Below are 27,519 nucleotides of genomic sequence, written 5' to 3' on the forward strand. Positions count from 1 at the left end.
CAAAATCATATTTTTATGCCCTTAAATTTTTCGTTCATAAATTTTCAAAATGTGAGCATATACAGCAAATTTGTGAGCCAGAATTCCAAGTTCAGAGCTTAACAATTATAATACCAACAAGTGCAGAAAATTAGTAAAAAAACGTCATTAAAAGAGAGTAAAAATAACACTTTTTTTTGTTTTCCATTATAATGGGATTCAGTATAAAATGCATGTTACCAAAAAAAAAAGTATAAAATGCATACATATACACCCGCATTTCTAACCAATAACACGAAAAGAAAACCACGTTTAGAATATATACTTCACAAAATGAAAGAATCGGACCGGTCCACTGCCTAGTATCTTCATTGCTACAAAATGAAAACATTGCAAGAGACAGCAGCAACTAAAAGGAGAAATCAAAACTCACTCTCCATGCAGCATCACATTCAAACTTGGATACTAACCACAGCTATGTCCATTATGGCCGAAAGCAAAACGCTATGCATCGACCATGGTATATACTAATAAAACCACACTATCCACCAGATAAGTGCATTTCAAGATAACCAAGGAAAGGCAGATTAGTTAAAGAAGCAGATATGTCACTCATTGTGTCTAAAACAATTCAAATTTCTTTTTCAGCAAGTCTTGCTTCCATTTTGGCAACTTATAAAATGCATCTTTTACCATTCCAATCACAGTTTCAAATTCTTCGTCCGACAAATAAGCCTGACCAATAAATAAGAAGCAGAGTAGAAAGGAACGGGTGAGATCTATGCAAAGCATAACACTAAAGATAAATCATATATACCTTCCCTGAGAATATGAAGTATGACAAATAACGCCCAAAATGAAATACAATTTAGACAGCTTAGTAAAAAGCAGATGCGCTGGAAATTACAGTGCTTGTAATTTGTAGCCATTTTATGGTGTTTGTCATAATTCAACACTTCAGGAGAGATATACATTTTTCAAACTACAATTAATATGAATATAATTATAAAGTACAAAGCAAGACTAACCTCTCTACGCTTAAGATCAATTCCAGGCACATTTTTACCAGATGTAGTCTTTAACTGATCATAACTGAACGTCCTTTGACTACTTTGACTATCATCACCATCATCCATATCTTCTTGTTTTGGTTCCAAATCCCCATTGCTACCAGTTTCAGGGGCGAGTTCTTCTGTTTCATTGGCTTCTTCAGCTTTTTCGATCTCAAAATGGGCATTTCCACTCACAGTTTCTGCAACAAGAACTCTTAACATGTAAAACACACAATAATGGTAGCACAAACTTGATTCAGGTTTTTTTCTTTATCTTTTAATGCAACACAGGAATTTGACTACGAAGATTTCTCTTGGGGGAAAGACAAGGCTATAGAGTCATTAAATTGTTATTTCCAGTTTCTTCTCTTAAATCGAAAAAAGCCAGGGGTTTTAATAGTATTCTCAAAATGTAGTCTCCTAAGGATCTCAACTAAGTTTAATTGTAGGTACAAATACAAGTCTTTTAAATGAATACAGGTGACTGCAGCATTCATAATTATGATGGAAAAATATACATAATTAAATATAACTAAAAGGGTTTGCATTGACTATAAAATAACCGAAACTTAAAAAAGTAGGGTGTTGTGGAACATTCAACACAGAAAAACTGATGTGATATTTTGTGCAAAACATAGGCAGAGGGAATAAGGGTGGGTATTCTGTGTATGCAACATCTCACATTTTCAAAGATGACTATATTCATTACCAGAAGTGCTACTTTCTGCGACAGGACTACCACCATCCACTTGAGAAACATCAGGTTTCTTCTTTTCAGCAGTAAGAACAGATGAAAGAGCAGCTACTGCAGCAGCTCTTTGACCTTTTCCAGATGGCCTAGGAGTATATGTCTTCGTCCCAGAAGATGAATTAAATGCAGAGTTTAAAGCAGCTAAAGCTTCGGCCCTTTGTCTTGGACCTCCTTGGTTTAGCCCAGTCAATCTATCTTGTGACTGAGAGAGTGCAACCGATTAATTGGGTCATAGGTCATAATTGAGTAAAGGAAAACCAGATAACCAAAACAAAACAAAGAAATTATGAATGAGAATAAAAACCCATAGAAATGAGCAATCTTCAGAATACAACACAAAAGAACACCAGCAACATTAAATGTAACTTTCTTTAATAAAACAAAGCCACTCGGGTATGAATCGGTTCTCTCGGATCCATTCAGAAAGAAAATGGAATGTTAAAGATTCACCAGTATAACTTCCACTTAAACAATAAGGGAATGCTAGAATTGAATAATGTATTCATCCTACTTCATAAGTGAAAACAACATGCAAAGAAACTGTTCTTTCAGCCTTAAGATTCATTTTATTGTAGCAAACTAAAAAATTACATAACCACTTCAGTCCTGATAACTCAAGTGTTCAATTTCATAATTTGACAGGATTACAGGGTTGCATTCCTAAATACAAATCAAGAAATAATAGTGTTGCACTCGTAAATGCATATGAAGAAATATTAAACTCCAAGTAACTTCACAATTCATGACAGTGGCATCCATTCTCACTTGAACGCTGGACTACCTACAACTTTTAGGGAGAAGTATCTCACATTGTCAGAGGTTTCTCCATTGAAACCAAAATTAAAATCATGGTTAAATCAGAGAAGAAACCTTTGAATTCTTAATTGAATTTATAGCTCTAAGGGGTCGATGGAATCAGTTAATTTTCCAACTACAACTCAAGTAGGGATATTTTAAATGCTCAATATCTATAATCAAATATAGAGATTCTAAGTTCAATATAAAATACCAGGTATTCTTCCTTTGAGTTATTTTTTTTATACTAGATAGCTGAACATAATACATGTACGGTGTACCTAGAAACTATTATATATCTCCATTAGACAGTGAACTTTTATTTCAGTGCAAAGAATGGAATTCCAGATAATGGAAAAGGAATTAGTAAATGATAATACGAATCCAGCCCTGCTTCTACAGTTTCAAACAATTAGAAACAAAAGAGCATGGGAAGTATTCCGCAGTTGGATGTATGGAATATAATATGGAAAGAAAACCAAATTGATGTAAGTGATATTGTTAGAATATATAAAAACCATTTTTTAATATCATTGTTGTATATTGAAAACTAATTCTACAATTGAATAAGAGAAACTTGGAAATTATTTTTCTTTCGTCATAGCATGCTATTGTACAGCCATCATTGGAGAAAAGCTTTCATGGTTAGAGGTGTCAAGACAAGCTTTCATTTAAGTAACTACAACGTTTATGTGGAATGCAAGTTTAGGCCCGGAGGTGCACAAATTCTAACTTAAAAATAGAGAGCATGTCGTACTCTTGAGTCCATCATATAACATGATAAGGATGATCCAAGCACGATGAATGGAAGACTTATGTAGTTAAAGAAAATTATATTGCACCACTATAATACTTGCAATGTAGTATGTGATCGGATGCTGAGCACAGCAGTAAGAGACTACATGAAGTAAGTCCAACTTTACATAGATGAGAATGTTAAGATGGAAGGTGGTCATAAAAACAATATACGACATGTAATGAAAAAAATTAGAGAGAGTGTCTGGGTAGTACCCATTGCATAAAAATTCTAGAGTTCCATCTTAGATAGGTTGATCATTCATGAAGAAACCTATAAAATTACAAGTAAAGAGGCTGGCATAGATGGGGATACTCAAAACATAAGAGGAAGCGGGAGACCAAGGAAAACTTTAGGCCATATCATTAACACTATGTTTGGTAGACAGTGACTTGAAGAAAGAATAGAGAAGAGCGAGTGTTAGACTGTTAGAGGAGAGATGGAATCGCTCTCTTGTTTTGTTTAAGCATGCTCATGAGAGATGACATAAATGTGGGTCCGATTCATTTTTTTTGTCTCTCCATCCATTAGAAGAAATGGGAGAGGGTGAATGATTTTTTTCATAATTACCATATTACTCTTACTAATTAAAAATAATAAAGTAAAGATAAATTCTAAAATTTAAAAAAATTAATTCTAAAATTTAATAATATTAAAAAGTTATAAAAGAAATGATCAAATAAAAGTTCACTCTTCTCATATTCTATTGAACCAATTGAGTGGAGAGAGCCTTTATCTCACTCTTTCACTTTTTTTTTTCATACCAAAAAACTTAAATAATCTACTCTTTTTCTCATCACTTTCTCTCTACTCATCTTCTCTCTTCTCATCTACTCTTTTGTCACTTTCTCTTATCAACCAAACAAATCATTAGAAAGATTTTGATTTAAATATTTAATTGTTAGACATGGTCCAGCACTAATACCACTTTCAATCTCACGTTTTTTCTCAGAAAAGTGGTTCTATAAATTTGTGGAATGGGACTGAGAATAGGAAAGCCTTATATTTTTCCCACAAAATATGAGAATCCTGAATTCTCTGATTCCAAGATTAACGTGTAAAGCAATCCATCCTTTAACAGAAAATGTAGTATAAAAGTAAGGAGCAACACATGCTGCTGCATGTGTTAAAGGATTGAGATCCTGTAAAGCATAGAATATATTTAGAAGTAAGGGGCACAGTTAATAACTTTCCTTCGATAAACAGTGGTTTTTTATAAAAGACACACACCAATGTAACAAATCATGGATATGGGAGAATGCACTGAGTTGGTTAACACATCAAAGGTTACATGTCTACATTATTCTACAAAGTTCAAAGAGCATCCTTACTTTAAAGTATCTAAAATCTAAATCATGGTTAAAACCTTATCATGCCTCATGTTTTCTATTCAGGGAATTTGCTTTTGGTTACAGACCATTGACAAAATAAGAGGAGTAAAATCTTTTGCATAAGCAAGTAACCATACCATAGTGGATGCTCTCTCCGATGATGAACTAAACGCAGATGATAAGGCAGCCATTGCTTCTGCTCTTTGTCTGGCTCCCCCTAGACTTGACCCATTTGACTTTTCCTGTCACCAGAATCAGCAAAGCCATGTTACACAGATTAAGACACAATTATTGCAACAAATTCAGATATCATAACAACTTCAGAAGAACTTTATTGCACAGCATGGTTCTAAGAAAAATATGAATGGATCTAAAGAAGCATGATATGAACTAGAATCTTCAGTTATTGGATGATCCAGAAAGACATGGTCATAGTAGAAGTTTCAACTGCTGGTTTTAATGCAAATATGAAACTATATTTTGTGAAGTGTAAACTGAATTACGTTGGCATATGGTTCAAGTCTTATAACAGCATCAGTTTTCTCAGAAAATTTAAAAAGTTGAAATTATACCTCCACAGCATGGCCAACCCCAAAGAGTAGAGACACCTTTTTCTGGAAAGAGTTTCCCTGAATCTGCAATTGATAAGGTAAATAAAGCATGGATAATCAACAAATTAAAGTACCAGTTTCATTAAAAACATGTGCTTGAATTGCATAAGCCCCTCTTCTCATGGTAAATTCCTTCTTCAAAAGTCTCACAATCAACTCACAACTTTCCAAATCTCACATACATCAGATCAACTTTTACAATGTAAAGACAATAAAGCATTAACCAGCACTGCCTCGTACGTAGGAACAGTCTTTGATTTTATAACTGTGTTCGGACAGTTGCATCCAGTTGTGTTCGTCAAACTGAGATATGTTGGTTAGATTTGTTGTAAAACAAAAACCAGGTCAGTCTAACTTCTCTCTCTCTCTCTCTATCTCTCTCACTCATTCAGATCAGATTGATCCCCAATCATGGATTTTGGAGATTATCCTCTTCATCTTTGTCCTCCACCACTAGCGGTGAATCCTACACTGGTTAACAAGCACTCAGTGCTGGCGTGCTCTTCCACTGCTGCTATATACAATTTTCCCTGAGTTATGATTTACAATGACTTGCTGGGCCCTGCTTCTCTATTCTTTATTTGATTTACAAACGTGGTTAACCAATCAAGCAGGCACCAAGGCTGAATACAGAAGTTTAGCAGCCACAGCAGTTGAGATGGTGCAGCACATTCCTACACAAGATCAATGTGCTGATCTTCTCAATAAGGCTCTCTCTTCTACTTGGTTTTTGGTTCTTAATAACAAGCTCAGAGTGTGTGATTCTCTTCTACTTGGTTGATAGTGTACATATCAAATGTCGTATTACAAAATCAGTTGTTCACTGACAATTGTATTTCGTTTTGTTAGCCAAACAGATAGTTTGAGTTAGAATTGGTTGTAGCTATGTTAGTAATAACGAACTATCCATTCCATAACCCATGTGTAGTACTATAAATTCCTCTTATATCAGATCTCATGAATAGTAATAAGTATACTCGGATTACTCTAAACTCTCTGAGTTCACTCATCATGGATATCTATATGTGATGACAACAATATTTTGCTAAACCAGCCAGTCAGGCAATAATTATGTCTTGTTCTCAACCAACATTGAAAAGCAAATATTTGTCACTTTACAGTTGAAGATAAGGAATAGAGTGAGAACAATCGATTTTTAAAAAAGAAAATAACAAACCAGAGAAAGGACAATTTGATGTCCAAAGACATACCAAAGCTTTTGCATGATCCCATGAAAAGTATGTTGTGAAAAAGCAAGGTTCATTCCCTTCTGTTACTTTATATAACGGTACATGCAGAGATAGTCCCTCCAGAGATGCAGCCATGTCTATGTATTTCTGAGGAAAATTTTCTAGTATAAATAAAGCAATCCAAGTAGGAGGAAATATGGGAAATAAAAGTGAATTGTTTAGCGTGTTTACCTGGCCAATTTCAAAAGTATTTTGCTTTTCTTTTGGGTCAACAGAGTGACCAATCCAAATAAACACTTCTGCATGTGTGTCAAGTATTAGGATATCCTCCGTTAACAAATCATCTTGGGAAAAGTTGTAAACCTCCTCTACCTGCAGAGTAAAATATAAAAAATAGATTTAAAGGACATAAAGAACCTCAAAAAGACGAAGAAATTTCCTGAAGACAAGGAAGTATTGCATAATGAAGTTGTAGTCTCAAACTCACATGTAACTTTCCTGGTAGATCCACAACACAAAGAATAAACAAAATCAATAGCAGTCAGTATATTAAAGTTAAACTAGCAGTAAATAGCATGTTATTGCATAAATTTTTAGAAGTAACATGAAAAGAAATGCTACCTTTACTAAATGAGAAAGTAAACAGATGTGGGTCTCTAACAATCTCATTAGTAACTTTCTTGCTTGTATAACTTTGTTTTCCTCCTAGTGCAAACCAGAAAGCTGAGCTTTCTGTACCTTCTTTAGCATGCTTTAAAGCAACTCCTGGCTGAACATGAACATATATCATATCAGCAAATATGTTAATACTTCTATTCTTTTATCTTCATGCTACAAAAATCATTGAATTTACAAGTGGAAAGAAGAAGGAAGAGGAGTCTCAGGAAACTGTGAGTGATGCAATAATTGCAATTAGGTTCAATCAAGTCAGTAAAAAGAGTCAATGTAGAAGTACCAATGCTATATAATAAATTTCATCTGTTAATTAAAGAAACATAAAGATATTCCCGGATGTAATTTTAAAAGCTGGAAATTGCAACGGAATTAATAATGAAATTCATGTGTATATGTATACAGCTAATAAAACTTATGTCTAAGAGATAATTAACAAGGATGCTACTTCCTATGTTCATGAACCTATAGGTACGAGAATCTAATTACCAATTTCTACTGTTATTTCAACACAAATGAATCCGTAGATACATGAATCCAATTATTAATATCTGCCTATCAACAACATGAAGCTTTCATGAGGGAAAAAGTTGAACTTCTTCCATAAAACTGAGATTTGGTTATGCTTTAAATTTTTATATTAGTACTTGGAAAATTGAACAGAACGTCCATAACACGAGATTAGTGGATCTTACCCTTAAAAATTCAGCGACCTTTGCTGCTAGCTGCTGCTGTTCAAAGGAAGACTGATTCCCATGCCATATGAAAATTGTAGAGCCAGATTGCAGGAGAAAGCACTCAGTGGAATTCAATGATGACGGTACCTGAATGTTAGAGTACATTGAGTTTGTATTTACTATGCTGCTGCATCATCTTTTGAGTAGTTATGACAGCTGACATATGCAGCTGTTTGTATTCTCCTATTTATGTCAGCTGTTGGTATTCTCCTATTTATGTCAGCTGTATGTTACAGCTGTTGGCATTCTCCTGTTCTTCTATATAAGGATATCACATCTTCTGTAATCACTCAGATTATCAATAATACATTTTCTGTTATATTTCTATTTCTCTCTTCTCTCTCTCATTGCTTCTCTAATTTTAACATGGTAATCAGAGCTTCAATCGGTCCTTGATACATGGCTGCTGCACCTGCTTCCGTTGTCAATGTTCTTGAGTCTCTGTCTCGTACTGCAACAATCAAGCTTGATGATTCGAATTTCTATTCTTGGCGTCAACAAGTTGAAGGTGCGATTCGATCGCATCAGCTTCATGATTTTCTGGTTGATCCAGAAATTCCACAACGTTTTCTGACTGAAGAGGATCGTGTAGCTGCGACTGAGAATCCAGCTTATACGACTTGGATTAAGCAAGATTCCATGGTGTTTACATGGCTCTTGACGACTCTATCTCCGTTTGTTCTTCCAACGGTGATCAACTGCGAGAGATCATCGCAGGTTTGGCGTGAGATCCTTGACTTTTTTGAGAATCAGTGTCGCGCACAGTCTGCTCAGCTCAGATCTGAGCTGAAGAACATAACCAAAGGTTCGAAGTCGATCACTGAATATCTTCGACGCATCAAGACGATCGTCAACACTCTGGTTTCCATTGGTGAACCCGTAAGTTTTCGCGATCACCTTGAAGCGATTTTTGATGGTTTACCTGAAGATTATAGTGCTTTAAGCACGATTATCTTCACTCATGCTTCTTCGAGCACGATTTCTGAGGTCGAAGCGATGATCATTACTCATGATGCTCGCCTGGAACGATCACGGAAACGTAGCCTTAGCGATTCTACTGCTTCTGCGTTGCTTGCGCATACACATGCGTTCGCATCGGTTCCTGCTCCGATTTCACCTCAGATCTCCCGAACGCCGCCACCTTCTGTGGATTTGACGCCGTCTCAGGCCAATTATGCTGCTGAATTTCGTGGTGGACGTGACTATCGGAATGATCAACAACGTCCAAATTATCGTGATTCTGGTGACAATCGTGATACCTATCATGACCAGAATGATTCACGTGGACCAGGCGATGGCCGTGGTGGCTATCCTGCTGGTGGACGCGGTGGTGGACGCGGCCGTGGGCGCGGCCGTAATTTGCAGTGTCAGATTTGTCAGAAGTGGGGACATGATGCGAGTGTCTGCTACCATCGCGCCGTTGGAGGTGGTTCTGTACAGAATGGCACCTTTACTAATATGCCTAGTCCTGCACCTTTTGGAGCCTTTCCTCCTATGCCTCTTGGTTCTGCCACTTTTGGCTCTTCCTCACCGTCTTTTTATGCTTCTGGACCTGCTCCGTGGAATTACTTTGGCTCTTCCGCAGGACCTTACAATGGTGCTTACCCTCCAGGTTCTCAGTTTCCTGCTTTTACTGGTGGTTCTCAATATTCTGCACCTGGAGCTGTTTTTGGTCCAGTATCATCTTCTTGGAATTCACCTCGGCCCTCACCTCCATCTTATCCGGGCCTTCTTGGCTCTCAGCCTCGCTCTCCTGCTCATGCTATGCTTGCTGGTCCTCTGCACCATGCTTCTTCTTCCGCATCTCAGCGTCCTGACAAGTGGTGAGTGGCACCAGAATCGGGATACCACAAAGTTCCCTATTGGTTCTCAGCGCCGTTGGAGGTGGTCCTCTATTGGTTCTTGCACCATTCCCTCACCATATGATTCACACACTGTTCTCACTCTTAGTCAACTGCTTCTAGTTCCTTCTATCACCAAAAACCTTGTCAGTGTTAGTAGGTTTGCCAAGGATAACAATGTTTATTTTGAGTTTCACGCTTCTTTCTGTCTTGTTAAATCACAGGAAACATCTAAAGTGTTGCTTCGTGGAAGTGTTGGTTCTGATGGCTTATACACCTTTGATGATGTCAACGCTGCTAGTGTCTCTTCTAGTTGTTCTAAATCTGATTTGTCTACTAGTACTCCTTCTGTTTTATCTACAGTGTATCCAGGTACTGGAAAATCACAGAATATGTCTTCTGTTTCCAGTTTAGGTAATTCCAGCTATGACTTGTGGCATTGTAGACTAGGTCATCCTCATCATGAGGTCTTGAAAACTACTTTACAACTATGTAATGTTCCTTTGCCTAATAAAACTTCTTTTGCCATGTGTGTTGGTTGTTGTATGGGAAAGGCACATAGGTTGCCCTCTTCTTCTTCTTCTACTGTTTATACTCTGCCTTTTGAGTTGGTTTATGCTGATTTATGGGGACCAGCTTCCATAGAATCCTTTGCTGGTTTTTCATATTTTCTTACTTGTGTTGATGCTTGCACACGATACACTTGGATCTATCCCTTAAAACACAAGTCTGACACCTTTCAGACTTTTAAAAACTTCAAAGCATTGGTTGAACTGCAGTTTCAATGTAAGCTTAAGAGTGTGCAAACTGATGGAGGAGGAGAGTTTCGATCCTTGATTCCCTATTTTACTCAGTTAGGGGTAGTTCATCGTGTGACCTGTCCTCACACACACCATCAAAATGGGAGTGTGGAGAGGAAACATCGCCATATTGTTGAAACGGGACTTGCTTTGCTTGCTTATGCCAAAATGTCATTGCACTTTTGGGATCACGCTTTTCTTACAGCTACCTATCTTATCAATCGGATGCCTACTTCTGTTTTAGGAGGACAAGGTCCTTATTTTCAGTTGTATGGTTCTCAACCTGATTACAAGTTCCTCAAGGTATTTGGGTCAGCTTGTTATCCTTTTCTGCGCCCGTATACCAATAACAAGTTGGCATATAGGTCCCAAGAGTGTGTATTTTTGGGCTACTCTTCTCAACACAAAGGATACAAGTGCTTGGATGCTCAAGGCAGAGTCTATGTCTCTAAAGATGTGTTGTTTAATGAGCATAGGTTCCCTTATGTTGAAATGTTTCCTGATTCTGCTACAGAAACAACTTCTCCAGAATCATTTTCTTTGCTGATTCCTCTTGCTGCTGCTCCAAATATTATTTCTAATGCTTCTCCAGCTGCTGAGCCTGCTTCTCCTGCTATGACAATGCATTCTGCGGGTTCTGATTCTTCACCCTCTGGCTCAGTGGATGTCTCTCCTTCGTCTGAGCAATCTCCAGTTATCTCTGCACCTGTTTCTCCTGCTGTGACAGTGCATTCTGAGGGTTCTAATTCTTCCTCCTCTGGTTCAGTGGATGTCTCTCCTTCTTCTTCTGAGCAGCCTCCAGCATCAGCTGCTACACCTGATAATGTTCAAGCTGTCATCCCTGTTAATGCTCATCCAATGCTCACCAGAGCAAAGAATGGCATTGTCAAGCCTCGCTTGTTTCCTTCTGTCTTGTTGACAGAAGTAGAGCCTACTACAGTCAAACAAGCTCTCAAGAGCAGTAAGTGGTTCAGTGCAATGCAGCAAGAGTATGAGGCATTGATGACTAATAAGACCTGGACTCTTATGTCACTTCCAGCTGGAAGAAAGCCTATTGGTTGTAAGTGGATTTTCAGGATTAAAGAAAATCCAGATGGAACAGTGAATAAGTACAAGGCTCGACTTGTAGCTAGAGGGTTCAATCAAGTGCATGGCTTTGACTATTCTGAAACATTTTCTCCAGTGGTCAAACCTATAACTGTGAGGTTGATTCTATCTCTTGCTATTTCCAAAGGGTGGCCTCTTCAACAGTTAGATGTGAATAATGCCTTTCTCAATGGGAACTTAGAAGAAGAGGTTTACATGGTTCAGCCACCTGGATTTGAACAGGGTGATAAGTCCCTTGTGTGTAAGCTTGACAAAGCTTTGTATGGCCTAAAACAAGCTCCTCGAGCCTGGTTTCACAGGTTGACTGTGATGAACTCACAGAAATGCTACTGGTTTATTGAAGAAAACAGAGACTCAATCCTCAAGTACTGAGGTTGAATTCTCAGGAATTACACAGAAGAATCAAGAACACTACAAGAACCCTAGCCTCTGGAATTCGAGATCCAGAATCTCCCAAATCCTAACCAACTGAAAAACTGCCTCAACTGAATGACCCAATCCCTATTTATACTAATTGCTAGCTGTCTAACAGAATTGTATTGCTGACATCAGCATAACAGCTAAGCAGCTATATTAGAAGTAACCTTCTAAGGCTTACTTCCCTTATGTTTCCTAGTATATACCTTTGTAAACCTAGACTTAGGTATTTTAGGTATAAAACTATCATCAATACCCCCCCCCAGAAGTACCACCTTGTCCTCAAGGGGAAAGGTGGGAAAAGCTTCATGAATCTTCTCAGCTGATTCCCAGCTATTCTCACAAGCAGGAAGGGACTGCCACTGAATAAGCACTTCCACAACTCCCTGGGTTAATTCTCTGACAGCAAGCACTTCCTCCGGTTCAACCAGCAGCTCATGGTCCTCAGTCAAAACAGGAGGCAAGTCCTGAACTTGGAAACCAGTACCAATTGCTTTCTTGAGTAAGGAGACATGGAAAACTGGATGTATGCGACTGGTAGGAGGCAAATCCAATCTATAAGCAACAGTACCAATCCTAGCAGCCACAGGAAAAGGGCCATAAAACCTAGGACTGAGCTTCTCATTAAGCTTCTTAGCTAGGGATCGTCTTCTATAGGGCTGAAGCTTGAGATAAACCAAGTCCCCCACTTGATATTCAACATCCCTCCTTGATTTGTTAGCAAATTTCCTCATCATGTCTTGGGACTTCAAAAGATTAGCTCTCAAATCCCCTAATAGTTCATCCCTGTCAGCTTGTAACACATTCACAGCCTCCAACTTAGAAGGAATTGTAGTGCCATGGAGTAGCAAAGGGGGGTCCCTCCCATAAAGAGCCTGAAAAGGAGACATTTTTGTAGACCTATTGTAGTTGCTATTAAACCAAAACTCAGCCCAAGGTAAGCAAGTAACCCACTGTTTTGGTCTAGAGCCAGTCAAGCATCTAAGATAAACTTCAAGGCATCTATTCACAACTTCTGTCTGGCCATCAGTTTGGGGATGATAGGCAGAGCTATACTTCAGTTTAGTCCCTGAAAGTCTAAACAATTCTTTCCAGAAGCTACTCAGGAAAACTGAATCCCTATCAGAAACAATAGTAGTAGGAAAACCATGAAGTCTCACCACTTCTTGTAAGAAGGCAGCAGCTACATCAGGAGCTGTGTAGGGGTGACTGAGAGGAACAAAATGTGCATACTTTGTCAACCTATCCACCACCACTAAGATAGTGTCCTTCCCTTTAGACTTAGGAAGCCCACCAATGAAGTCCATGGACACATCAGTCCACACTTGAGTGGGAATAGGCAAGGGTTGAAGTAATCCTGCAGGAGACAAGTTATCAACCTTGTTCTGCTGACAAACTTCACATTGAGCCACAAAATCCTTGATGTCCCCTTTCATTCCCTCCCAATAAACCACTGCAGCCAACCTCCTATAAGTTCTGAAAAAACCAGAATGTCCTCCAACCAAAGAAGCATGGAATTCCTTGCACAAGATAGGAATCTTGTTAGAGAGTTTAGGCAAAACCAACTTGCCTTTGTAATACAATCTGTGGTCTCTCAAGGTGTATCCCCTATGAGAATCAGGATCCACAATCAAATCCTGCATAATAGCCTGTAATTTATCATCTTGCATGAGTTCAGCTTGCCATTCCTCTAGATCATTAACCTTAATGACTGATAGTGCGCAATAAGAACTTCTCCTGGACATTGCATCTGCTGCTGAATTGTCCTTCCCAGGCTTGTATTGAATCTCAAAATCATAACCAGCCAGTTTGGAAATCCATTTAAACTGTTCCTCCCCCAGCACTTGTTGTTCAGTAAGGAACTTAAGACTCTTTTGATCAGTTCTGATTATAAAATGCCTACCCATGAGATAATGCCTCCATCTCTGAACAGCTCTCACCACAGCCATCAATTCTCTCACATAAACTGACTTGGCCTGACTCCTATCGGATAAGGTTGCACTCCAAAAAGCCAAAGGTTTGCCTTCTTGAGATAAAACTGCCCCTAAACCAGTTCCAGATGCATCAGTTTCCAGGACAAATACCTTGGAAAAATCTGGAACAGCAAGGGAAGGTAATTCAGTGAGAGCTTGCTTCAAGGCTTCAAAAGCCTTTTGTGGTTCTGCTCCCCATAAGAAGCTGTCTTTCTTGAGTAACTGAGTCAATGGCCTGGCAATTTTGCCATAATCCCTTACAAATCTCCTGTAATATCCAGTGAGTCCTAGGAAGCCTCTTAAACTCTTCAAATCCTTAGGTACTGGCCACATCCACATTGCCTCAAGTTTCTTTGGGTCAGCAGCTACTGTTCCAGCAGAGAGTATATGGCCCAAATACTCAATTTGTTGCCTGCCAAACACACTTTTCTTTCCATTGATCTTTAGATCTTGCTGCTCCATCAATTGTAGTACTTGAGTGAGGTGAAAAACATGTTCTTCCATAGTGAGGCTGTAAACCAATATGTCATCAAAGAAAACCAAAGCATACTTCCTTAAGACTGGCCTCAGAACCTCATTCATTAGTGCTTGGAAAGTGGAAGGAGCATTAGTTAGTCCAAAAGGCATTACTATGAATTCATAATGCCCTTCATGAGTCCTAAATGCTGTCTTCTCTACATCCTCAGCCTTCATCATGATTTGGTGGTAACCAGATTTCAGGTCTATCTTGGAAAACACCCTAGCTGGGCCAATCTCATCCAACAGCTCATCTATCACAGGAATAGGAAATTTATTGGGCACTGTCACCTTATTTAATGCCCTGTAATCCACACAAAATCTCCAGCTTCCATCCTTCTTCCGAACCAAGATCACCGGGCTGGAATAAGGACTAATGCTAGGCCTTATTATGCCTGCATTCAACATCTCAGCTACAAGCTTTTCTATCTCATTCTTTTGATAATGGGGATATCTATAAGGCCTGATATTAGGAATTTGAGCCCCCTCTTTCAGGTGTATGGCATGATCATGCCTTCTATTAGGAGGTAACTCTGTAGGAGAGGCAAACAAAGTAGGGAATTGCTGCAAAACTGTCTTTAATTCAGCTGGTGTCTCCTCAGCAACTGCTTCTTCTTTCTCTAGCAGCTGGTAATGTAACATATATCCCTCCCCTTGCTGCTGTATTGTTTTGACAAAAGAGTTCATGGATACCTTTTTCTTCAAAAGCTCAGGTTCCCCTCTTAACTTCACTTTCTGGTTTCCTAACTTGAATTGCAGGGTGAGCTTCTCAAAGTTGGCCTTAATATCTCCCAACCCAGCGAGCCATTCCAGCCCCAAAACCACATCTACTCCTTTCAAATCAAAAAGATAGAAGTCCTGAACCACTTCTATGCCTTGTATCTGAATTCTTACCTGTTTGCAAACTCCTTTTCCCTCCACCTTATGCCCATCCCCAACCTCTACAGTGTATGTGGAAGTAGTGGTGACAACAAGTCCCAATTTCCTAGCTATAGCTCCTGAAATGAAGTTATGAGTTGCCCCACAATCTACAAGAACTATAATTCTGGTTCCCAACAACCCTCCCCACACCTTGAGGGACTTTCTTGTGGAAATTCCCTGTATACTGAGCAATGAGAGATGCTTGTACTCCAACACCTCTTCTGAATTTTCGAGCAACAACTCATATTCCTCCATATCAGCTCCCTCTTCCCCCTCAGCCAGCAACATGACTCTAAATTGCTTGTTTTTGCACACATGATTCTGACCAAACTTCTCCTCACACCTGAAACATTCTCCTTTCCTAATCTTTTCCCTCATCTCCTCACTTGTTAGCCTCCTAAATGGGTTGCCTCTATGTGTTTTATTAACAGACTTGTCATTAACACTTCCACTAGAGGAATTTGACCCCTGTGTTACTGAATTTCCTCCACTCTTCACACCAGATTCAACTGTAACAGTTTTATGATAAGTTGAAGGTTTAAAATTGGACTTGTAGGAGTTATTATACCTGGCAGAACCATTGGTTCCAGCTTTGCTCACTGCCATATTCTTCTTTTCCACCATCAAAGCCTTCCTTACCATAGCAGCTAGTGTGTCAGGTTCATAGAGCTTGATTTCTGCTGAAATCTCCTCCTTTAAGCCATTGACAAATATGTCCATGAAGTTTTCTTCACCCACTCCTCTCAGCATTCCTGCAAACCTTTCAAACTGCTCCACAAACTCCTCTACACTCCCTTCTTGCTTGAGTGCCAAGATTGCTGCAAAAGGATTTGAAGCTGCTGCAAGTTGGAACCTGGCTAGCAGTGCTTCCTTGAACTTGTCCCAAGTTGTGGCAGTGTTGCTGGTTTCCCACCATTGATACCAGCTAAGTGCTTTTCCATCCAATGCAACCATAATTGCTTGGACCTTTTCTTCTTCAGTAGCTCCCTTAAGCTTGAAGTACCTTTCCAATTTCTGAATCCAACTATAGGCATCTTCATCTCCTTGGAAAACTGGAATCTCCAATTTCCTCCATCGCTCAGTGTGAGAGACCTCAGAACGCAACTCATTCACTGTATCTCCTTGAACATCACCTTCACTCTCTGTTCCTTCGATCGTTTTCTCCTCCCCTGTTCTGCGATGAAATTTCCCTGTGCGTTCTTCGCTCCCTTTCTCTCCGTCACTCTTCGCAGCAAGATTCTCCACAATCTTCTCCAATGCGCGAAACCGCTCCTCAGTTCTCTCGCGCTCAATCGCGCGCTCCCGGCGCTCTTCCTCTCGAATTCGACGATCCTCTTCTCTGTCGCGACTCATCAACTCGATGAGTCTCTCGATTGCATCAACACGAGACTCCATTCTACTAGCAACCATAGAATGGTACCACAGCTCCTGGATGGAGCTCTGATACCATTGATAAGAACCTTGGGAGAACCACACCACAAAAGCTAGCTGTTGTAGTTGGAGAGCCCAAGGCCTTATAAACCCCACATTAGAATCCCATACTTCCAATGTGGGACTCAAGTCCCATACCTTGCAATGGGGTCCTAACATCCCACCACGCTCCGCAGCCCCGGCGCCCACGCGGGCTGGCTGTGCACTAGCCCCACGACTAGTCCCGGGCGAACACTGCAATGCCGGCGTCACCACCCGCGCCGCTCGTTTGCAGCTCAGAGACATGGTGGAAGGCTCTGATACCAATTGATGAACTCACAGAAATGCTACTGGTTTATTGAAGAAAACAGAGACTCAATCCTCAAGTACTGAGGTTGAATTCTCAGGAATTACACAGAAGAATCAAGAACACTACAAGAACCCTAGCCTCTGGAATTCGAGATCCAGAATCTCCCAAATCCTAACCAACTGAAAAACTGCCTCAACTGAATGACCCAATCCCTATTTATACTAATTGCTAGCTGTCTAACAGAATTGTATTGCTGACATCAGCATAACAGCTAAGCAGCTATATTAGAAGTAACCTTCTAAGGCTTACTTCCCTTATGTTTCCTAGTATATACCTTTGTAAACCTAGACTTAGGTATTTTAGGTATAAAACTATCATCAGACTGCCACTCTTGTTCAATTAGGGTTCAAGGCTAGTAAGTGTGATCCCTCCTTGTTCACTTTGTCTTCACCAACTTGCTGCACATATGTTCTAGTATATGTGGACGATATTATTATCACAGGAGGTTCTTCAGTCCTAATTCAACATCTTGTTGACAAACTGAATTCTTCTTTTGCTTTAAAACAGTTAGGAAAACTTGATTATTTTCTTGGAGTTCAGGTTACACACTTGTCTGATGGCTCTTTGCTACTTAATCAGACCAAATATATTGAAGATCTTCTTGAGAGAGCAAATATGTCTGAAGCCAATGCTCTGCCCACTCCTATGATTAGTAGCAGCAAACTGTCAAAGTTTGGAGGTACTTGCATGAATGATCCCTTTCTCTATAGATCCATAGTTGGAGCATTGCAATATGCTACAATTACCCGGCCGGATATCAGCTTTGCAGTCAATAAAGTCTGTCAATTTCTGTCTCAGCCTCATGATGAACATTGGAAGGCAGTTAAGAGAATTCTGCGGTTTCTTAAGGGTACCATTCATCATGGGTTGCTTTTTAAGCCTTTCTCTCTTGATCGTCCAGTAGCACTTCATGCCTACTGTGATGCAGATTGGGGTTCTGACCCGGATGATAGACGGTCAACTTCTGGCTCATGTGTGTTCTTTGGCCCCAATTTAGTGTCTTGGTCAGCTAAGAAGCAAACTTTGGTTGCTCGCTCAAGCACAGAAGCGGAATATAGGAGTCTGGCCAACATAGCAGCTGAGATTCTTTGGATTCAATCCTTGTTGACTGAGCTGCATATTCCCTTCCAAACACCAACAATTTTCTGTGATAACCTGAGCACCGTAGCCTTGACTCTTAATCCGGTCCTTCACACTAGAACTAAGCATATGGAAATGGATCTTTTCTTTGTGAGAGAGAAGGTTCTCAATAAGACTCTTATTGTTCAGCATGTTCCTTCTCTTCTGCAGAAAGCGGATATCTTTACTAAAGCCCTCTCTTCAGAAAGGTTTCATGAGCTTAAGGACAAACTCAATGTGGTTGACAAATTTTCATTTGTCAAACCACCTTGAGTTTGAGGGGGTATGTTAGAGTACATTGAGTTTGTATTTACTATGCTGCTGCATCATCTTTTGAGTAGTTATGACAGCTGACATATGCAGCTGTTTGTATTCTCCTATTTATGTCAGCTGTTGGTATTCTCCTATTTATGTCAGCTGTATGTTACAGCTGTTGGCATTCTCCTGTTCTTCTATATAAGGATATCACATCTTCTGTAATCACTCAGATTATCAATAATACATTTTCTGTTATATTTCTATTTCTCTCTTCTCTCTCTCATTGCTTCTCTAATTTTAACACTGAATAAGAATGACATAATTATGGTGGAGCAGAGAAAAAAAAGACCCTAGGAAAATACTAAGGATGGGGAAAACCAATAATTTCATGGGTGCATACTGCATCAACTTGCACTGCCTTGTTATTATGAATAGAAGTTCCAGAAATTCGAATAAGTGCAATACTCTCAGATGTGTATGTCTCATCTGGTAAACCATTGTCTTCTGCTATTAACTTTTTGTATCCAGTGCTCAAACCTCCCTAAAACAGACATCAGACAGTTACACTAGTCAGCTTCACCATATAATGCAAGACATGTCACCAAGAACTGTAATCTTTTGCTCAGGATACCTTAAGGACTACCATGGGCTGGAAAAGAGCAATAAACTGTGGTGGCTCTTTACCTTCGAATATGCGACCCTGAAAGAAAGTACTGTAATTGTACACAATTTTCAAGCAACATCCGCAAACTTGACATTCAGATTACAATACCTGAACAGGTCTACCCTTCAATGAGTTTGACATTTTATTGGCTAGCTGAGTAGATATTGTTTGGTCCTCCTGAAAAAGAAATTTAACCAAGGTCAAAAGCATTCAAAACTAACTTATTCTATTATACAAAGAAGTACTAATGGAAAAATACAATTTGAATACGAAGGGCACTGAGAAACAACAGTGAAATAAATACTAGTAACTAAATAGCAATAATTAGTGGAATTGTAAACAATGGTTTATGATAAATCCTATTTTAAAGATGAAATCTAACTGCTACATATGTTGAGGAGAATAACCGAAAAGGAATTCTGAGTACATATATTTTAGTTTTAGGAATAATTGTCCACTCAAGTGGTTACTCATTAACCACTCAATGAAATATGTTAATCAATTAAGTTGACCTTTTTTTGAAACAAAATGTATTCTGGGACTCTTCGTTAAGTCAAGAAGGGTAACTGAATAGTACTTAGTTAGTTACCAGTTTTAACACGTAGAAGAAAAATAATAAAAAAGGATACTTTTTATGTATACATTTTATGTAGATGGAAATTATAGTTTACTCTATTCTTCTAGAGGACAGTTAAATAGTCATCTATAATACAGTTCCAGATACCAGCCATGTTTTTTAATTCAAAACTCAATGGTTTGGCCCATTTTGAGTGAGGCCGAACGTGTACACCTTTTGTTATGAAGATGTGATCTTATCCACCGATGGGTCGTCTTTCTAAGCCAATGGTGTATCAAGGATCATGACAAAACTTAGGTATATACTATATCCTTAAAAAACACCATCAACAATTTATAATGTTAAGCCATAAATGGAATCCCAACTTGACAACTCAATTCAATGTGTACAATGTCAATCGCAACCAAAAATTCAGCCTAAACTAAGTTAAAAACTAAAACTTGCGGAAGCATGGAAATTATCGGTCAGTCTTAATAGCGTTAAGCAATTAACAATGAAAAGTGAATGGCAATAGAAGTTACTACCTCCGGTCCTATTTATAAGAACCTAGGTTTACTTTGGTCCTTTTTATAAGAACCAACTTGGAGTTTGTGGTGCATTAATTACTTTTTGACAAGAATACCCTTATTTAATTGAACTTTCTCTCTCTTTCCACTCTCCTAAGCATTAATGTTGCATACAAACTTATAAAAATGAATTAAGGGCAACTTTGGAAGTTCAATAATAATTGAGAGCTAGTTTAATGCACTTAACTATTTAACTAGATTTCTTAAACTGTGTGAATTTGTTTTTTGGTTCTTATAAATAGGACCGGAGGTTGTACAATGCTCAGAATATATACTGAGCTAGAATAAGCAGGACATGAATTACCTCAATGCTGTCTTTTCCAAACCAGCAGCACAAGAAGTAATCTTCTTTCCTCTCACCAGAATGGTATGTGTACAGTACAATGTAACAATCTCCACTATAGAATTTACCAATATCCTCCTTCAGCAATGGGTTCTTCGCACTTTCATTGACTCGCCATACCTAAAAATTAAAAATCATATTACATGTCCAGAGGAGTCAATATAACTAAAAGAAATTTAATGAAGAAAATTATAAACTCACCTCCATCTTTCCACCTCCTTCAAGCAATGGTGGAATTTCCTCATTTACCGGTGTACTTTTTGACATTCCTTTAACACCCATACCTTGTTGCTTTAGCAATGCTGGCAGTACAGAAAATCGCAAACTTATTCTCAGGATAGCTTGATAGACATAATGGCAAACTAAAATACAACTGAGAATAAATGATGTCCACCTGCAACTTTTCCTCTTCCTTCGTCAGCACCGATACTAGTAGTTCCTGATGGCCAAGAATCAAAGTTGGACTTGAATGAATGTATTTCATAACCTTGAATAATCCTGGTTATCCTGGTTGATTTTGGTCTATTTTGGCTTGCAACGTACTTCTGGAGATATTAGTAAAATTAATGAATCATCTTTTAACTAAAACAAGAAGAACTAGATTCTACAATAACATTACCTCAGCTGCCTGGCAAGCTGCTTTTCGTTCTTCAACTTGTGTTACTCGGCCAACCCAGACAAATACTTCAGCACCACAGTCCAATAAATAGCATTGGTTGTTTTCCAGCAGTGATTTAGATAGTTCACCTTCAATAGACTTGACCTCACCATCAACGATACTACAAGGACAAGTCATATGAAGTTACTTACGGGTAAACCTATTAAAGAAAAGAATTTTAGAAAAATAAATATTCAAGTGATGTCAAATATTTAGTGGGAAAAAATACTGTTTATAAAACAACCAATGTTCCCTGCTAGTTATATAATCTTTTTCAAGCAGGTATTTTGAGAAAACAGCAGAATGGGGGCAGGGGCAAGGCTAGCTGTGCAGAACAAAATCAGCATACCTATACAACTGAGCGGGAATTGCCTCTGGAATGTTATCATCCTCACTGATTACCTTCTTCCCAATGGGCGCAAAACCACCAAAGAGGACCCAAAATTCACCCGAGTCTGACTCAGTGTCTAACTTGCCATCATCTGCAATTTGGGATAGATTCCATTTAGTAACAAACAAATAACGGGCATCTGAAGAATAGGTACACAAAATTATCTAATAGGAGAAGTGCCCGTACCAACAATTGCCACATCGCATTTTCCTTCATGATATTTTTCTTTCAGAAACTGTATAACTTCCAAAGCCTTGGCTCTTTCCTGAATATTTGAATTTGCACCATTGAACTGATAAATCTTATTTTGAGTGTTGAGGATGAATACATCATCATGGTTCAATGAAGACCTTGCAAAAGGGACCTGTCAAAGCATAATTTTAGATTACATGTACACTGAATCAATGAAAGCAGATAGAGAACACTATACCTCTTTCAATCTGACTGCTCTTTTCCCTTTACAGACATACAAATGTGTTTCAAACTCCTCTTCTTCAGGTTTTCTAAATCCAGATGCAACACCCCCCTCTAATGGTATTATACAAGGCTTAAAGTATGACAAAAATTTGTCAGATTCATGTCCTTGAATTTCCCTGTGTTGCACTGCACGTCCTCCAAGAGCTGCATCAAGTTCAACAGCTTTAATGGCTGCAGTTCCAGCTTCATCCTATAAGAAAAAAAACTGTGAAACAAGAACGTTCTTTTGTGAAAAAGACATTGCATCAAGATTTTCCAAGCAGCTTTGAACCATGGAACCCCATGCAGCCTTAACACATCAAAAATTCGTTTTTTTAAAAAGGTCATGAACAATAACAAAGACAATAATAGCTGAACCGGATAAAGATGTTAAATAACCTTGAGAGTAAATTAAAAATAAACATATTATTACAAGGTTCAACATTCTACTGACATAAAATTAGTGCAAGTTGAATTAGGAAAGATTCAAGACCAAAACGGACAAATGTAAAGTCCAAGCTTACCTGACTTGTATCCTTTCCAATCCAGAAGTGTAAATCGTAAAAATAAGTTCCTCCTTTGCCTTGCCTTGTCTGCAAATAAACATAAAAAGAACAACGAAAATTTTTCAATCAGAAAAGGATTAAAACAGATATTCCCAAATTATGTTAAAGGCTCTGAATCTACATTTTCATAAAATGGGGAATTTTGTCAAAACCTTTCTCATGCAAGTTAAGACTATCATGCACCCAGAACTTTGAGTTGGAAAAGTCCCATATTTTACACCATTCAAGATGGAAGTATCACTTATCTATTATATGTTCGTTATTTTTATAATCATATTAATGTTTGCAACAGGCCGCAACAGATAATGACTATAATTTCTTTCTGTTAAATCTCAATTCTCTGATGCAGTATGCAATAGGTATTAATTTGGTAATGACTATAATATTATAGTTTCTAACAACCCTAGGGAAAAAAAGTATTTCAGAGTTGTGCACTACCTAAAGAGTGAAAAAGATTAACTATTCCCAGAACATTCAACCTCTATAAGTGTTGCCATACAGTAACACCGTATATATCTAAAAATGCAGAGGTTTATTGGATATAGCTCATACCTGCAAGATGATGTATGAATCTCCCATGTAGAATTTCCCATATTCAGATTTGGGCAATGGAACTGGCTGAAAATTTTCAATCCTCCATATTTCAGTTCCTCTACTACAAGTTAAGTTCAAAACCTCTTAAAATGTAAACAAATACTATATTAGATATATAATAATGTAACATGAATATTAGACATCAAACTATCCATGTGCATCACCCAACAATTACAAGTTTTGGTATAATTGATTCATGACATGGTATTACAATATTAGACATCAAAATCTCTCAAAGTGTATAGTAGATTCGATATGTAAAAATATTACATGAATATTTAATAAAAAACAACTCAGGTGTCCTTCATCCAACAACTTCATCTTTTGGGATATTTGATTCATTACTTGGTATTAGAGCTCCTATAATGATGTGCCTACAATTTTATTTTGTTGCCCCCTATTTTTCCAAATAAATCATAAATTTGAGCACACGGTAAGGTGGGTCTATGCATTGTCCATGCTTCAAGCCCAAATGGTGACCTATGACTTCATCCAACAACTTTTGAGATATTTTGTTCATGATAGTGCATAAATCATGTTTATACTTATTACTTAATCACAATGTGTTTGATTATTCTCTCAGCATAAACTTTAATTTACTTTTCACCTTTTTCTTTCTTCTCGGAGAAAATTTAAAAATAACTATAATATTCTACACGTTATTTTTTATAAACCACTCATTACTTAAAGGATACAATCTTTGACCCACTCCTTGGAATGCAGGATCCAAGACTTTTGTCGTGCTAGACATGGCTTAAAGTTTCTTCTAAAAATTCCTTATCTCCGCTAACACAATGTCTTTAAATGTGAAAGTCACTGCATGAGAAAAAAAGAGTTAATAAAAAAATCCAGATAAAGAAAGAAGTTGGATATTCTCTGATAAGACAATATCATCCGCTCAACTACAGGATTGAAGTTCACAAGTATCAAAACAGCAGCAGCAAGCCCTCATTTCCTAAAACAAAAAAATTAAAAATCCATATCTATCATTATAATTTTAAGGATAACAAGACAAGGAGCCAGGATGAATGACTCTAGGGCTGGATAGGTATCATACGATGCTGAGGATTGCTCTACCCTTTATAAGGACTGTTTTAGTCATATCTCTAGTCCATATGGGACACTAAAATTCCATCAAAGATAAGGGTCACCATATTAGTCCTCCAATTTTTTTAAAAAAATATTCAAATTAATCTCTCCAAAATACACAATAATTAAAGAAGTTGAGCATATGGAGGACTGAACTGCGACACAAAAGCATGAATTTGGTAATACAGTAGATTGAGATGTTTAAGGAGATAATTTCCGGCATATTTAAAGAAAAATGTGACGTCACCAAATCGTTTGGGGGACCGAATTAAAGATTCACTTTAAAAAGAAAACATAACGAATTAAAATATTGTTTAAAATAGAGAATGCAAACACAAACTAAATGTGGCCATTCATAACCATCATCTATAATAAGTGTGAAGGTTTGATGTTGGCACTTAGTACCGAAATTTCAAAATAACATCACAGGAATACAACACACAATCTTAAATCGGATCTGATGACAGTCAACCCTTGACAAACATTGATTTGTACCAGAGATATGAAGAAAGGGAACTTATGCTGACATTTAACAAGGACTTGCAGCCTTTCTTGAAAGCATGTTATGGATAAAGGCTAGCTTAAGAATCTAAATTTAGGTTAAACTTCAAACCACGTTTTGCAATGCCAAAAACTTAGTACTCCAAAAATCTTTCTTAGAGGTACTCATCAGCAAATATAAAAGATAGAAGTAAATCTAGACAAACAAGCATTAAAAATAAATAGAAAATAGGAAATAAATATGCCGGCAATGAGGCCAGAAAGAAGTCAACTAGAAATGAACTGAGTAACTAATTCAGAAATCAAAAGATTTACTAATATGATAGGATAAGAAAGAATAGTACCACCATCAAATAAGAAATGCAAAAGATCTGAGTTCAAGCCAGAGTCTATAAATGAGTAGCTCAAAACAACAGCAGAAAGCAAAAATATGCTTCCCTAAAACTGTCATTCGCTAATTTTAGGTATACACGGGTGTTTCTGACAGTCTTAATGTTTTATTTCTGTATCTTAACACTCATGTCTGATTATTTTATATTATTTTGGGCAGTTATAAGAGCTAGTAAAACAAACTCTCTTTACTTAATAAAATATCAAGCAAGGTGTTGTCTGAACAAGACAACAACTCCATTATTAAACTTTAGTTTTCTCACTTATTGTTAATAGGTACGATTTATTCTCCTATTCCTTCATGAAATCAATAAAAAATGAACAGTTCTCCCAAAAAGAAGATAAAAACAAAGGTTAGGATGAGCAACTTAATTCCATTCCCTTTGGATTTCCAGTCAACCAAGTATTTTGTCATTGACAAAAATTGGACATGGGACATATGTACTGTGAGTGTTATTTTTTCCTTAATTACGATCGAGCTGTATATCAGAAGAAACCAAAACAACTTACTTATATTTATGGCTAGAGGCATCTGCACTATAGTTCAAATAAACTTCTAGCAATGGGTATAAATTACTAAGGAAGCACAAAATTGTAAGTCCTAATCCTATTCAATAATATTACAATCTCACAATTGCATGCCTAAATAACAAGATTTCCAGTTTTGCAAGCTAACATACTTCCAATGTACCTTTACAACAAGGTTTAGTCTGTTATTCTGTCTAGGGTCAATTTTCTAAAAGTACTGTTCAACATGGTAACAAATTAAAACCTTTTTAAGTAATCTTGTTGGTATATCTGAATCAAGCATCCATGTTAAGCAAGAAAAAAATCTCATCGGCCTCAGAATATCTTATAACATTTACAGTATTCAAAGTCTATCTCTTAAACTCGACAACATGAACTTAATCTCCTTACTCAACTTCAAGCCACAGTTCACAAATGACCTTATGACTATTAATAGTCAGTCACCCAAGTACTCCGAGCTACCTCAGTTGCATCATTTTCACTTCATGCTCATACCATTATCTCTCGAGTATATATTTACTTCTATGACCAATGAAGGAAACAACAATAAGTTCCGTGTTACCTAAACAACTCATCTATGCAATACCCCAAGCTGTCCAGTTCTCAAATTAGGCAGATAGTGCAACTAAGAGCACCACTGCGGCCGTAAAGAGCTCTGCATCTAAATTTCTGATTAGACTTCAGCAAATAAGGCCCCGAGAGATATTGATACATTAATAAGCATCAGCTCTTTTTCATAAGCTATCCTGAATAGCTTATGAAAATAAGCTCAAAACAGCTTATGGTAGGCCATAAGCTGTTTGCATAAGCTCTTCCAAACACTGACATAAGCGGTTATGCTATCAGATAAACTCAAATAAGCTCTTCCAAAGTGTGCTCCACCATACAACATTTCCCAAATAGAACTTGCGAATAGCCAACTCGGAAAAGCATTCCAATATTCTATATTTTCAAATTCCATCCAAACTCTGATTTTTTAACAGTTTTACTTCATCGGAGCTATGGATCAAGTAACAATTAAATAAGGAAAACATAGAAATAATTCAAAACTAGAATTAGTTATCACATAAACACTAGTAAGATCTACCATGACCGTTTGTTGAATGCACCTTCAACCATTTCTCACTCAAATTTCAAAGCAAACACAATTGATCGAAGCTCCAAATGAGCAAATAAAAATTGAAATTCACAGTAAACGCAGACAAGCTTGAGATCAAACTAGAAATGCATCGAATCACATAACAGAACAATGAGTGGGATCAGAGATTACAAATAGTGTTAACAGAAGAGAGTGGAATCGAATTGACCAGAGTGATAATTGAATTGACCAATACCTGAGATCTCAGCGGTGATGATGATGGGTTTGTGTGTGTGTGAGAGAGAGAAGAAGAAGAAGAAAGTTGAAAAGGGAAGTGAATTATTGACGTACCTTTCTTTCTCTCTCTGACTTTTGAGATTTACAATTCAGAGAGAAAGTGAAACGAGTTGCAGAGATATCATGACGACGACGTGCTCAATGAAATGGAATGTGAAGGAAGGAAAGAAAATTT

The 27,519-nt window shown here is 37.7% G+C and overlaps 1 protein-coding gene across 3 annotated transcripts; it reads right to left on the reverse strand.

Annotated features, from left to right (window-relative positions):
* Window positions 1-158: 158 nt before the first annotated feature.
* On the reverse strand, window positions 159-27,519 carry LOC130720172 (villin-3-like). 3 transcript variants are annotated; one of them, XM_057570793.1, is made up of 24 exons: window positions 27,399-27,519; window positions 24,157-24,277; window positions 23,420-23,519; window positions 22,826-22,894; window positions 22,276-22,512; window positions 22,032-22,209; window positions 21,804-21,936; window positions 21,416-21,575; window positions 21,191-21,338; window positions 20,998-21,098; window positions 20,758-20,916; window positions 19,419-19,487; window positions 19,278-19,346; window positions 19,047-19,187; window positions 7,873-8,001; window positions 7,127-7,274; window positions 6,993-7,003; window positions 6,737-6,877; window positions 6,527-6,652; window positions 5,277-5,339; window positions 4,842-4,946; window positions 1,741-1,984; window positions 1,008-1,231; window positions 159-714 (listed from the first exon to the last, which is right to left on the reverse strand). In XM_057570793.1, the coding sequence occupies exons 2-24, from the start codon at window positions 24,210-24,212 to the stop codon at window positions 601-603; spliced, it is 2,925 nt and encodes a 974-aa protein (XP_057426776.1). In that variant the 5' UTR covers window positions 24,213-24,277; window positions 27,399-27,519; the 3' UTR covers window positions 159-600. The 3 variants fall into 3 exon arrangements, with proteins under 3 accessions (XP_057426776.1, XP_057426774.1, XP_057426775.1); XM_057570791.1 differs by having other exon boundaries at window positions 21,191-21,341; XM_057570792.1 differs by having other exon boundaries at window positions 21,191-21,341; window positions 27,304-27,434.

Source organism: Lotus japonicus, chromosome 5 (genome assembly GCF_012489685.1).
Source record: "Lotus japonicus ecotype B-129 chromosome 5, LjGifu_v1.2".
Classification (NCBI taxonomy): domain Eukaryota; kingdom Viridiplantae; phylum Streptophyta; class Magnoliopsida; order Fabales; family Fabaceae; genus Lotus; species Lotus japonicus.

Bases quoted from the DNA above. Each gene is read 5' to 3' on its own strand.
- LOC130720172 (XM_057570791.1), bottom strand. From the start codon at position 24,212: ATGTCTAGCACGACAAAAGTCTTGGATCCTGCATTCCAAGGAGTGGGT. The intron at 22,895-23,419 runs GTATGAGCTATA...GTTTATTTGCAG, and splicing joins ATTCATACATCATCTTGCAG to ACAAGGCAAGGCAAAGGAGG. The intron at 21,937-22,031 runs GTACGGGCACTT...CCCAAATTGCAG, and splicing joins ATGCGATGTGGCAATTGTTG to ATGATGGCAAGTTAGACACT.